General features: G+C 35.0%; 1 protein-coding gene across 1 annotated transcript; it reads right to left on the bottom strand.

Moving 5' to 3' along the window:
• Nucleotides 1-9,087: 9,087 nt before the first annotated feature.
• On the bottom strand, nucleotides 9,088-12,877 carry LOC133825124 (uncharacterized). Its single transcript, XM_062258112.1, has 4 exons — nucleotides 12,500-12,877; nucleotides 11,577-12,403; nucleotides 10,844-10,984; nucleotides 9,088-9,100 (listed from the first exon to the last, which is right to left on the bottom strand). The coding sequence occupies exons 1-4, from the start codon at nucleotides 12,875-12,877 to the stop codon at nucleotides 9,088-9,090; spliced, it is 1,359 nt and encodes a 452-aa protein (XP_062114096.1).
• Between the last annotated feature and the right edge of the window lie 200 nt (nucleotides 12,878-13,077).

Here is a 13,077-nt window from a genome sequence, read left to right as displayed (position 1 = left end):
AATTTCAACACATCCCGAGCAACAATCATCCTGGAAGGGATATCAAACCTAGGTTGTATGGTTCTAATAAATTGTTGGAAACCCTCTCCCTCAACATGTCTAAAAGGTAACTCATCCAACACAATGTACTTTGATAATGCAAGTCTGCATGCCTCTTTGTTATAAGCCATCAAAACTAAAGTTGTTTCCCCCTCCTTTCACCGGCTCAAAACTTAAAATCTTTTGCTTTTTCTCATCAACCTTATATGGACTATACTCACAAATATTCCTAAAGTGATTCCACAGATGACTAGTTCCATGCTTTCTATTTTCACAGAAGAACTCACTGCCACAATAACAACAAATACACTTGGGTATTTCTTCTTTGTCGTTAGGATCAACTGGGGGAAATTTTTCAATATGCTCCCAAATATTTGACTATATATTTTTTTTTTTTTGGAGCTAAAGGAGGTTTCTCTCTTATTTTACCATTTCTTTTAGGAGTTCTATGTGCCTGATCTGTAGGAGTTTCATCATTGGTAGGTGGAGGTGGAGGTGGAGGTGGAGGTGGTGGTGGTGGTGGAGGTGGTGGTGGAGTTTCATATACTTGATCTTGATCAATATCCATAATCTATAGAGCACAAAGACATATATAATATAATAATTAACAACAGAGCATACCTAAAATCCACTAATCCTGTCCAATCCACTACAACTAAAATCCAATATTACAAATACCAAACCAAACCACATATACAAAATAACAAATACAATCAAGCAAAACAATCCAACATTCAAAATATCAAATATACATTAAACTAATAATTATAATCAAGCAAAGCAATTGAAAATTCTAAATATCCAATTCCAAATAGCAATTTTATCTCAGTGCAATTTTAAGTTTATAACTTTATATTAAATCAAAACTCAAAATCCTATATCAAAATTAAAAATACAAATTCACCAAATGCAAACCAAACAAATATTATATTATATTCATCAAAATCAATTAATCATCATATATATATATATTATATAATCATATCACAAAATATAATAAAAAAAAAATATTAAATTAAATTTATATATATATATATAATATATATAACTATCAAAGTGAGGGAGGCTAAACTAACCTTGGCCTGGCAGGGAGGAGGAAGACGTCGCTTAGCTGTCGAACCCACGGAGAAAGTCGCCGCGCCTAGTCGCCGAGGAGGCCCGCTGAGACTCCGGGATGAGAGGGAGGAGAGGCGGGTGGGGTGGCATCTGGTTTGGGTGGGCAGCGTGGCCGTCTGGTCTGTCTGGGGCTTGGTGGTGGTGTGGTGAGGCGCCGCTGAAGGGAGGGAGGGAGAGGAGGGGGGTCGGGGGGATCGGGTAAGGGGGGAGGAGGATGCCAGCCACTTTTTTTTAGGGTAGTTTCTATTTTAGGTTTTTTATTTAACCTAAAACTAAAAAAAGAAAAAAAATCTGAATACTATTTTGGGTGACCCGAACCCGAGACTTCTTGGTTTAGCCACCCGAACCCGAACCTGATTAAGCCTCGGGTTTGAGCCTGACCCGATCCGACTTTGCGAGTTTTAACATTTTTTCAGGTGTGGGTTGGGCGGGTCATGTGGGTTGTCGGGTTTTCGGATCCAAATGTGCACCCCTAGGCTAAACTAACCTTGGCCTGTTAGGGAGGAGGAGGAAGCCGCTGCCTGTGACGCTGCCTAGCTACCGAACCCACGGAGAAAGCACCCGCGCCTAGCCGCCGAGGAGACCCGCCGAGACTCTGAGACGAGAGGGAGAGGCGGGCTTAGGGTAGTTTCTTTTTTAGGTTTTTTATTTAACCTAAAACTAAAATTTTTAAAAATATGCTGAATACTATTTCGGGCGGGTTGGGGTGTAGCCACCGGAACCCGAGCCTGATTAAGCCTCGGGTTGAGCCCGACCTGACCCGACTTCGCAGGTTTTAACATTTTTTTGGGTGTCTCGGGTGTGGGTTGGGCGGGTCATGCGGGTTGTCGGGTTTTCAGGTCCAAATGTGCATCCCTAGTGAACTGTGAAGGTTTCAAACTTTCAATTCAAATAACTCTTGCGTGGAGAGGGTGATTAAAATTGAATACTTAAAAAAGATTGATTAATCACTGTTTTTCTTTGGTTCGTTCTCGCTTGTTTCCTAATGAGTGGCTAGCTGCAGGCTATTTTATTTTGAGAAATTTACATCCCAATACCTTTTTCTCATTTTAATTACAATAATGACATGGCTGATCTTATTTACAATTACAACGTTTTTTATATTGGTTTTCAAATTAAATGTACTTTGTACAATTCTCAAGCTATTTTCTCTCTTCTTCACAACTTTAAAATAAAATTCATGTCACACTGTTGGTCGTTTGTGCTCAAGAGTGGTACCATCGCGACTTATTCTTCAACGTGGCTATTCTGATATGTGAGAAACATATGTTTTTTCGCTATCACCGAAATTAAAAGCAACTATTTGGCTGCTTATGATGCCAATCAATTATTGATCAGTTACCTTTATATAAAAAAAATTATTTCAGTTAATTAAATCGAATCTTATTTTTTAAATTTGATTGATAATTTCTGTTATGTATTAAAAATAACTTAGTAGTTGCTTTTTAATATATTCAAGTAAAAGTTAAATCAAAGAGTCTTGAAAATGTGCATTATTTGGTATGATTTTGAAGTAACTCGTAAGTTATTTTTTTCTTGGTTAATCAAGACACGTCTATAATAACATGAGTGACTAAACATGTATCACATATATTTTTTTTAAAAGTAGAACCATTCACTAAATATGACAACTTGGTATACTATATGTTAACTAATTAGTTTGTAAAATAGGCTTCAATGTTATCAAAATATATTTGAAATAATAAGATACCATAATATAACATAAAAATAACTAATTGTTATATTAAGATGTCTACAAATAATTTTTGTAGGTAACCAAAAACTATCTCAAATATTATGATCTAAAAATAAAGTTTTCAATAAAAAAAATAATCAATCAGTATCTTATCGATATCAATTAAAAAGATATCATATGATATTCTAAACTATTTTAAAGCTATTTTAGAAACATTTCAAGTAATTTTTTTAAAATACATTTTTTAGGATATTGTTTTGTAACTTTTAAATAGAACATAAGAATACTCTTTTTGGTAACTCACTAAGTGAGTTGGTTGCTTTACATTTGACCCATACCAAAAAATTTAGTTATATATCAAATGATAACCAATTGGTGAATAATTTTAAAAGCAATAAAAATGTAGCTTTTATTAAAGTAATTATCTAGTATACTAAATAATATCATTTTCTAATAATATATTCATAGTAACTTAGAATTATAAGAGTAACTTTTTATACCATATGATAACTAATTAGATTTTAAAATAGGTTTGAAGGTAATGTAAAATTATCTTAAATAATAAGACATGTAAATTACATGAGTGACTAAAAAAGTCTATTAAGAGTTTTCATTTAAAAGCTACTATGTAGTATATTAAATCTACTTTTATTAATAAGCTATATGGTAATTAATTATACTATATGACAAGTTATTAGTTTCTGAAATAACATTGAAGGTTACCAAAATGTATCTTAAATAATAAGATATCATAATATACTCTAAAAATAGTTATTTGATATATTAAGATATATACAAATAAGTTTTGGAGGTAATCAAAATGTAATCGAAATAATATTATTTAAAAATAAAACTTTTTTTATATAAAAAAAGTAACTAATTGTTATACTATTGATATCATAAGCAACCAAAATGTAACTTTTTTTTAAAAAAAAAAAAAAAAATTCGAAAAGTAGGATTTCCCAATTTTTTTCTTCCAAAATATGGTATACCATGTTGATTTGGTATAAAATATTTATATATATTTATAAATAAATTGTTTTAATGTATTTTTAGAAATAATTTACATTTTTAAGGTATTTGTGTAAATTTCTCAATTAATTTTGCTCATGACCGATCAATGTAAATTAAATTATATTTTTAATTGGAGAATTTACCTTTAAATATTAAAAGTGTACAAATTGAAACACGTTAATACGATTTGAGTTGTTTTGTTTTGCCAAAACATATTCAAAGTTACTACCTTTTTTTTTTTGGTTAAGTATGTCAATACCTAATTGGTCAATATATATACATATATATAGGAACGACTACAATGCATCCCATTTTTTTGCAATACCGGTGCATCTTTTTTCTATTTTCGGCACCTGGATAGATATAATCCCAAATTTTTTTATATGACGGTGTACATTATAAGTATTTAGAATATCCTGCAAATTTTCAAGAAATTCTGAATAGTTTACGAAGCCGAAAACATAGTTCAAATTGTCAAATTTTACACGCACACAAAAAAAAATAGGCACACGTGCAACAGACAGTTTAGACCCTGTTTCAGTACCATAATTTATTCAGAATTTCTTGAAAATTTGTAGGATGTTCTAGATAGCTATAATGTACACCATTATATATAAAAAAATTGGGATCATAACTATTCAGGCACTGAAATAGAAAAAGGATGCACCGGTGTTGCAAAAAAAAAGGGATGCGTTGTAGTCGCTCTCTATATATATATATAAATATATATATATATGGGTTCACTCTTAATGATGATTGAGTTTTTCCCATGGATGGGTTGTCAATTAATAGCCTTTGGATTAAGATCCAATGATCCACATTTAAAGATGTTAATTAATGCTATCTTTGACTTTTTCAAAGTTTGTAATGGGCTACTTGCTAATATGGCAGTTGTAACGCCCTACTAATACACTGTGTATTTTAGAATAGTTCTTAACTCGCTAAACGAGTCATTTTGACTTAAATTATGTAATTAAAGCTAACTCGAGGATTAGGTATTAAATTTTTTGGTCAAATAGTAATCATTTCATTAAAAATGTTAACGCTGTACACGGTATCCAAAAAGGAGTTTATAAACCAATACATATACAAAATAAATACAAAGGACCGGCCTAGGTGATAAAATTAGGGTTTAACCCTAGTTCCTGCAAGTAATTTCGATCGTGGCTGTTGAGAAGCCTGCATATGTACATAACGCCCCCGAATCCCTCAAACTCATGGCTGGTCCAGCTTTTCTTTGCCCGTACCTACACCATAGAGCACCTATGAGCCGATGCCCAGCAAGAAAATCTCACAAAGCGTAACAATAATCCAAATATTCAAAAGCAATAAACACTTGCTTCAAAAATATCAAATATATTTATTCCAATCATATAAATTGTAAACACATTTCACAGTTTGCAAAGATATTCATTTTAATCATATAATCAATTACACGGCCCAGGGAAACAATTTTGCTGAACGGCCCAACTGAGTGAGATGCTTACACATGCATTTAGCTCGCGGCAAGTGGGGACCGCACCCTCAACTGTACTTGCCTTCACAACCTGCATTCCACACACTTTTCCGACCAGACCCACGCTCAATGCGATGGCTGTCCGATCCCACGTTCAACATGTTGGCTGAATACCAGCTATACCATATATTCATAAACAGTTCAAGGCTAATAAGCGTACCAACCAATTAACTCTATGTGCATATAACTGTTTTCTTACCTCAAGTCCTGAGCAATGGAATGAGTCGACCCCGAGCACGATCTTTTTCTCCCGAGCCTTGCGGTAACCTAATCACAACCATAAACGATACTCCCGTTAAGAACTAAATCCAAATACTGAATCCGGGACCAATCCCATGCTCTCGGGACTTCCAATTCCATCAATCCGAGTGATGGAACCATCCCCCGAGCCCCCCCAAGTTCTTCCCCAAACCCTAAAGATGACACATCCTGAAATGGTCATAGGGAAGGGGCGCCATTCCAAAGGGCAGGGGCGCCCAACAAGTTAGAGGATCCCCCAAACTCTCCCTTGCATAGCGCATGGGTGCTACGTCCCGAACCCTAAATTCTGAGTTGTGTTTTCTGCAACTTTTCTGACCCAAACTCGCCACAATCCGACCTAAGCCCTCAAAATCACCAAACCAAGTTTCCATATTAGATTTTTGACCCCAAAACACCTCATACCACTTTTAGAACAAAACCCAACCGCATTAGACCACACCAACACACTTAAAGCCCAGCTGAACATAACACACCATTATTGAGTTTCATACTCAACTTATGCTCCAAAATCTAAAAATCAAACCTTGAATCTCCAGTTTTAGACCAAATTCAAGTGTTAAAAACTGTCACTTAACATGCCTTAACCCCCACATGACTAAAACCACCAGTTGCAAAGATTGGACAAAGAACTCCAAAATAACTCAGCAACGCATAAAAGAAAATGATGAACACTTAAGAAATCTTTACCTCAGCTATGGAATTGGATTTTCTAGGGTGATGATGGCCTTTAGTTGTTGCTAGCTCTTCCACTAGAGCTTAATCCCCTCCACCAATCCTCTAAACTCAAGAAGGCTTGGCCTACCTTGAAAATGCTCTTCAATGTAACTTGTGTTCAAGGGGTCACCACCAAAGATAAGAGCTAGCCTATACACGTTTGAGAGAAACCTTCAGCTATGGGTTTCTTTTTTGTCTAACTACATGGTCAAATGACCAATTTGCCCCTCCCTTTTATTCCCACTACATACTAACCTAAGGGCAATTTAGTCAATTGCCACCAAATTCTACTAAACCTCAAATTTCACTTATTATTCCCAATTAAATCCATTAAACCCAAACACTCACCAAATTAATTCCCATGAGAAAATAAATCTCGACAATTTACCAAATTACCGAGATACCCCTAAGCTCATCCCAAGCCGGGTACTTAATCTCGTTGTGACTTTTATGGTAAGATGCTCCATAGAATCGTCTCGTGCCAAATAACATAAATATATCCACATAATAATGTGGTCTCAAACACACAACATATCTAATTACAAATGTACCATCAGCGGGTCAAAATTACAAAAATATCCTATCTAACAAAAATGGGCCCACAAGCACATTTAATACACTTAAACATGCATACACAGTCATATCATAATATAACTCATATATTTCCACATAATCAAATATGTATATTCATTAAAATCACAAATACATCAAATTATGCCATCTCGACACACTAATCAAGGCACTAAGCCTTATTAGGAATTTTGGGACGTTACAACTATCCCCCCTTATAGAAATTTCGTCCTCGAAATTTATTTGAACAGTTCGGGATTCCGATCTCGTATATCTGTCTCAAATTCCCAGGTCGCTTACTCGAACTTACTGTTCCTCCATAATTTTTTAACCAAAGGAATAGTCTTGTTCCTCAAGACTTTATCTTTTCTATTCAAGATTTAAACTAGTCGTTCCTCATAGGATATATCTGCCTGTAGTTCCAGATCCTCACTAGGATCTCAAAAGGTCTCACAGACCTAGGGCTCAACTTGCCCTTCTTCCCAAAACGCTTCACTTCTCTCAAAGTTGAAACTCGAAGGAAGACATAGTTCCTAACTTGGAACTCTATATCCCCGAGCTAATGACCAACACAACTCTTCTATCTACTCTAAGGAGCGAGCTTTCGAGCTCTAATCTTCTCAATAACCCCATTGGTCCTCTGAACCATTTCAGGACCCAAATATTTTCTCTCACCCATTTCATCCCAATAGATGAGTGATCTACACTTCCTACCATACAGCAACACATTTGGAGCCACTTCAATTGTCAACTGATAATTGTAGTTGTAGAAAAAACTCAATCAAAGGAAAATACTTTCTCGAGGACACTTCAAAGTCCAATACACACGCCCGAATCATGTTTTCCAATATCTGAATCGTCCTCTTAGACTGTCTACCAGTCTGAGGACGATAGGTGGTATTGTGATCAGCAAATTATGATATGCAAGTATACGCAATCGATTCAAGTAATATAGATAGCAAATAAGAATCGTTCCCACAGAGACTATAACCCAATTACCAATAATTACTCTTTACTTTCTATTTGGCAAGTAAAATTAAGATGAATAAATCTAACTACAAACACAATTTCAATAACTAAAAACAAAACAATTAATCAAAATATAAAAATCAATAATAAAAAGACCCAGGGTATTAACTTTATCAACTTTCATTCTATTAATTTTATTAATCAGTTCTAAATTTATTTCTTCCTATTATAATAGCAGGTTAACAAAAATCGATTCCTATTATTTTTCAAGATATAAGATCTCAACCTATATGCATGTGTTTATACATTTCTATGATAAACTTAAACACATAGCATGCATTAAGCATAGAAACCTAATTGCTACACAAGCCATACATGCACTTTCATCCAATAAGTAACCTATGTCTATATAACAATAGCATATTCAATTCGTATCTTTTGAATTTTGAATCTAAATCATAAATCAAGCAAATATTGATCAGATAAAGAAGAAGAATCAATAGAACATCATAATAAAATTAAATAGAAATCCAAGCGACTACATTAACCCCTAGATAGATGATCTAGTTCATATAAAACATGACTAAAACAACAAATAATTATTCGAAATCATAAATTCAAAAACTTGAAGAAGAAATAAAAATATGAAAGTGTAGAAAAAATTGTTTCAGAATCAAATTTACTCTCTAAATTCGTAATCAAAATCTGACGTCCCCCTAATTAAAACATAAAGTATGAATTTATACTGAAAAAAATCGATTTCTTATTTTTTCAAAGGCGGGCCGCGACTTGGCCTTTCCTAGGTCACGACCCGTGTCTTCTTTAAACCCTTCAGCATCTGGTTAGGCTCTCCAGGCGCTGCAACTCTTTTCACCCAAGTCACGGCTCGCGTGTTGATGCACCTCCTGAACTCGCCTATGACTTCTACTAGCGCCGCGACTCTATTGACCAAGTCGCAACCCTAATTCCTTTCAGTGAACCCACAACCTCTAACTTTGCTAGAGTCGCGGCCCTTAAGACCATGCCGCGACTTTAATTCCATTTTTTCAGATTTTGACCTTTTGAAACTCTTCCTTCATCAACTTCATCAAAAACTTCTTCTAGCTCCTCCTTAATGCCAATTTGACTCGAACAACCACCAAAAGTTCCTATTTTCCACCATTTTTTCTTATTTTCGCATTTAGCTCACGATTCATAGCACTGACCTACAACAAAGAAAAACACAAGCGTAATCTTGCACAAAACAGACATAAAGACTCAAGATTACCACAAAAACACATCCTAAAACGACACTAAAATGAAGTTATCAAACTCCGCCAAACTTACTCTTTGTTCGCCCTCGAACAATGGACTCAAAACTCACATGACAAAACATCAGAACCTAAACAACCAACACAACTAAATCAAGCTGACAACAATAATTCACGTCTCAAGCTATGATGACTAACACACTTATATAATCTTCAGGAAAATTAACTTATAATCCAGAATTTCAGTCAAAATATTCTTCCGATTCACTTAAGTCCAAACAAAAATAAAAGCTATCAAAATCATGATTAATAAAAAAATGTATTCGAATCAATTCATGCTCACCAATTTTTTTTCTTCATTACAATGAATTAATATCATTATCCCATAAGCTTGCTATACTTACTAATCTCCACTAATGTAGAAAACACATGCTCATAAGTCAATAGGACTTTCACAACTTATAATATTTTTTTTTGGTGAATAAGAAGTCATTGTATTACTCAAAACCAATATCATTTACACAGTTTCAACTTTTGACCCTAAACTCCCTATACCCCTTGTTCCCTGCCATCTATACAATCAATGTTGTGTATCTTTACAAAGTGTATTAAACCATTCCCTATCAATATTCCTTGCCTTACTCGGCATTACAATGGACAGTCTAAGCATAAAATCTCTTTGAATTGCCTGTACAGTATGATTAATATGCCAAAGTTTTTGAGACCATAGCACATCATTTCTCACTCTCCAAATGTGATACACCAACGTTATGATAGCTGCTGTAAGCATGCTCATCCTCAGTTTGCTCAGATGTTTGGATTTTGTAATCCAATAAAACAGTTGGTCATATTCCTCTGTTTGAGCTCTCCATCCTAGCCAAGTCTTCATTCTCAGCAAACAAGTCTTGCTATATTGGCACTAAAAAAAAATGGTGAACATTTTCATTGTACTCGCCACACAATAAACATGACTGATCTATGTGTGGATTATACTTCCTGATGTGAACTCTGGTACAAAGCTTCTGTATCATCACTAACCAAAGAATGAAATGATGCTTGGGAATGCTAAGCCTTTCCCAAACAACATTTCTCCAATGTACGTTGACTGGATGATCAAATAAAACATCATGCCCTGTGTTAATGCTATACTTCATTGCTGCAAAAGAAGTCAGATCCATTTTGGCTTTAAATAGGTTTTTAACAACAACTAGTTTTTTTTTTCCAATACCAACTACAATCAGAGGGAATTTTGTATTCCCACCAATCCAGCTTGTTCAAATACACACTGTGAATCCACCGAACCCATAAGCTATCTTTTTTAGAAGCAATGCCCCATACATATTTCCCCATAGATGCAATATTCCAATAAATGACCTTCCTAAAACCCAATCCTCCAGCTGCCTTGGGAAGACAAACTTTATTCTAAGCAACTAAGCCTAGCGCCGAGCTATCAGTCAGCCATTTCCAAAGAAATGCTCTACATATGGCTTCAACATCTCGCAATAATTTCTTTGGTAATATCATTATTTGTGCCCAATAAGTGTATTGAAATCAAGAAAGAATTTATTAATGTAACTCTTCCCATATAGTATAACTTCCTTGAACTCCACTGCCAAATTTTTTGCATCATTTTTTCTAGAATAATCCCACATTCAATATTAGTTATTTTTTTTAGAACAAATTGGAATGACAAGGTACCTGAAAGGTAGATGACTTCTAGTGAAATCTGAAACCTCCAGCACTCTGCGAACCTCAGAATCAACCATACCACTACAGTATACTGCGGATTTGGTCTCATTTGGCAGCAAACCAGATGTCGATGAGAAAAGCTTTAGACCCCTGAGCATCAATAAAATGGAAATATAATCTCCATGACAAAATAATAGAAGATCATCTGCAAAACACAGGTGATTTAGTCTCATTGGATAACATCTGTCATGATATTTGTAACCAGGCAAAGACCCCACTTTAAGCATAATTCGGGACATGTATTCCATGCCCATAAGAAATAATAATGGAGACATTGGGTCTCCTTGACGTAGTCCTCGTTTAGTTGCAAAGAACCCATGCATTGATCCATTTATCATTAATGAGAATCTCAATGTTCTTACACAAATCATGATGACCTTGATGAGTTTCTGTGGGAATTTAAAAGCAGCTAGCATCTCTTCAATAAAATCCCACTCAATCGTGTCATACGCTTTCCTCAAATCCAACTTGATCATACAACTCGGCTTGCATTTTTTCCTTCCATATTGACGAACTAAATCTTGACAGAGCATGATATAATGAGCTATATATCTCCCATGAACAAATCCCCCTGGTTCTTCGGAATTGAATCAGGCAGTACTTGGCGAAGTCTTGAACAGATCATCTTCGAAGCTGCTTTGTATATTACATTACAGCAGGCAATAGGTCTGAAGTTACTTACATTATCATGAAATTTTGTCTTTGGAATGAGAGTGATAGACGTTGCATTAATATCTTCAGAAGCTGACCAGTGTTTAAGAATGATAAAACAACAAAACTTACTTCAGAACCAACCAAATCCCAATAATCTTGATAGAAAAAGCTGCTAAATCCATCAGGGCCAGGTGCCTTCATCCCTGGGATTGAGAAGATTGCCTCTTTAACTTCCTGTGTTGTAAATTCTGCTTGAAGTAACCGAGAATGAGCATCAGAAATGACAGGGCCTAACTCCACAATTGACTGGAAAATTTTCATTATGTTATTTATAGCTGTCCCTAATAGTCTTTGATAGTACCCCAGAAATGCAGCTTTAACCCCATCTGCTGTGTCCACCCAAAAGCCTTCCTCATTCTTAATTGAGTGAATTCTATTATGAGTTCTTCTAGCTTTCAAGGAGGCATGGAATATAGAAGTATTTTCATCTCCATTAAGAATCCAATTTGCTTTAGCTTTCTGTGCTAAAAACAAAATATAGGCTTTATGCAACCGTGTATACCTATCCCTAACCAATTGCTCTTGCTCCATAAATGTAACATTGAGAGGATCTTTGTGCAAGTCTTCCTGAATCTCCATCAGACTTTGTTTTTCTTGAAACTCTGCCTTTTGAATGTCATTGAAACCTTCTCGATTGATGTCCAAGAAAACCTGTTTCAATCTCTTAACCAACTTGTACATCTCAGTAACTTTAATTGGTTCAGTCCAACTGGTTTTAACTTTTTCCACATAAGTGGAAGCCTCCTTCCACATTCTAAAATATCTGAGAGGCTTCTTCCCCAAATTCTCCTCCAACTAAAAGGATATAAGAATAGGGCCATGATCAAAGTTACCTTTTGGAAGAAATTCTGATTTTGAATATAGAAAAGTATCTGTATATCTCGAGTTAACCAGAGCTCGATCTATCTTTGAATACACTCGATCATCAGGCTGTTGCTTGTTATTCCAAATGTAGAAACACCCTGAGAATTTTAGGTCTTCCATTTGGCAATATATCATGCAATCCCAAAAGCTTGGAGAAGGTTTTTTGTTGACCTTTTTACTTATTCTTTCATTCTGATTGAGTATCTCATTGAAGTCTCCTAGTATCATCCAGGCCTCATCAATATGAGAGGCCAGTCCCTTAATATCTTTCCACAACCTTTCCCTGTTCAGCTCATCATTAAATCCATACACAAATGTAATGTAAAATCTGCCTGCCTGATTTGATGCTTGAGCAATGCAATGTATTAATAGACTAGTATATACTCTAATATCAAGAGAATACATACTCAGATCCTAAGCCACAATTATCCTGCCTTTATCTAGCCAATGATTATTATTAGTAAAACACCACCAAAAAATAAACTAGAATAAAGTGATCCCACATTTTTATTCTTCACTTTTGTTTCGAGGAGACTAACAAGCCCAACCTTCTTGGAATTGATTAGTTGCTTAATCTCACGATGTTTATGTTGCATGTTAATCCC

Source organism: Humulus lupulus, chromosome 3 (assembly GCF_963169125.1).
Source record: "Humulus lupulus chromosome 3, drHumLupu1.1, whole genome shotgun sequence".
NCBI lineage: Eukaryota > Viridiplantae > Streptophyta > Magnoliopsida > Rosales > Cannabaceae > Humulus > Humulus lupulus.
The sequence above is the reverse complement of the archived record's forward strand: the minus strand, read 5'-3'. Positions and strand labels throughout refer to the sequence as shown.

Bases quoted from the DNA above. Each gene is read 5' to 3' on its own strand.
- LOC133825124 (XM_062258112.1), bottom strand. From the start codon at position 12,877: ATGTATTCTCTTGATATTAGAGTATATACTAGTCTATTAATACATTGC. The intron at 12,404-12,499 runs GTTAACTCGAGA...ATATCCTTTTAG, and splicing joins CAAAGATAGATCGAGCTCTG to TTGGAGGAGAATTTGGGGAA. The intron at 10,985-11,576 runs GTAAGTAACTTC...ATTGATGCTCAG, and splicing joins AGACAAAATTTCATGATAAT to GGGTCTAAAGCTTTTCTCAT.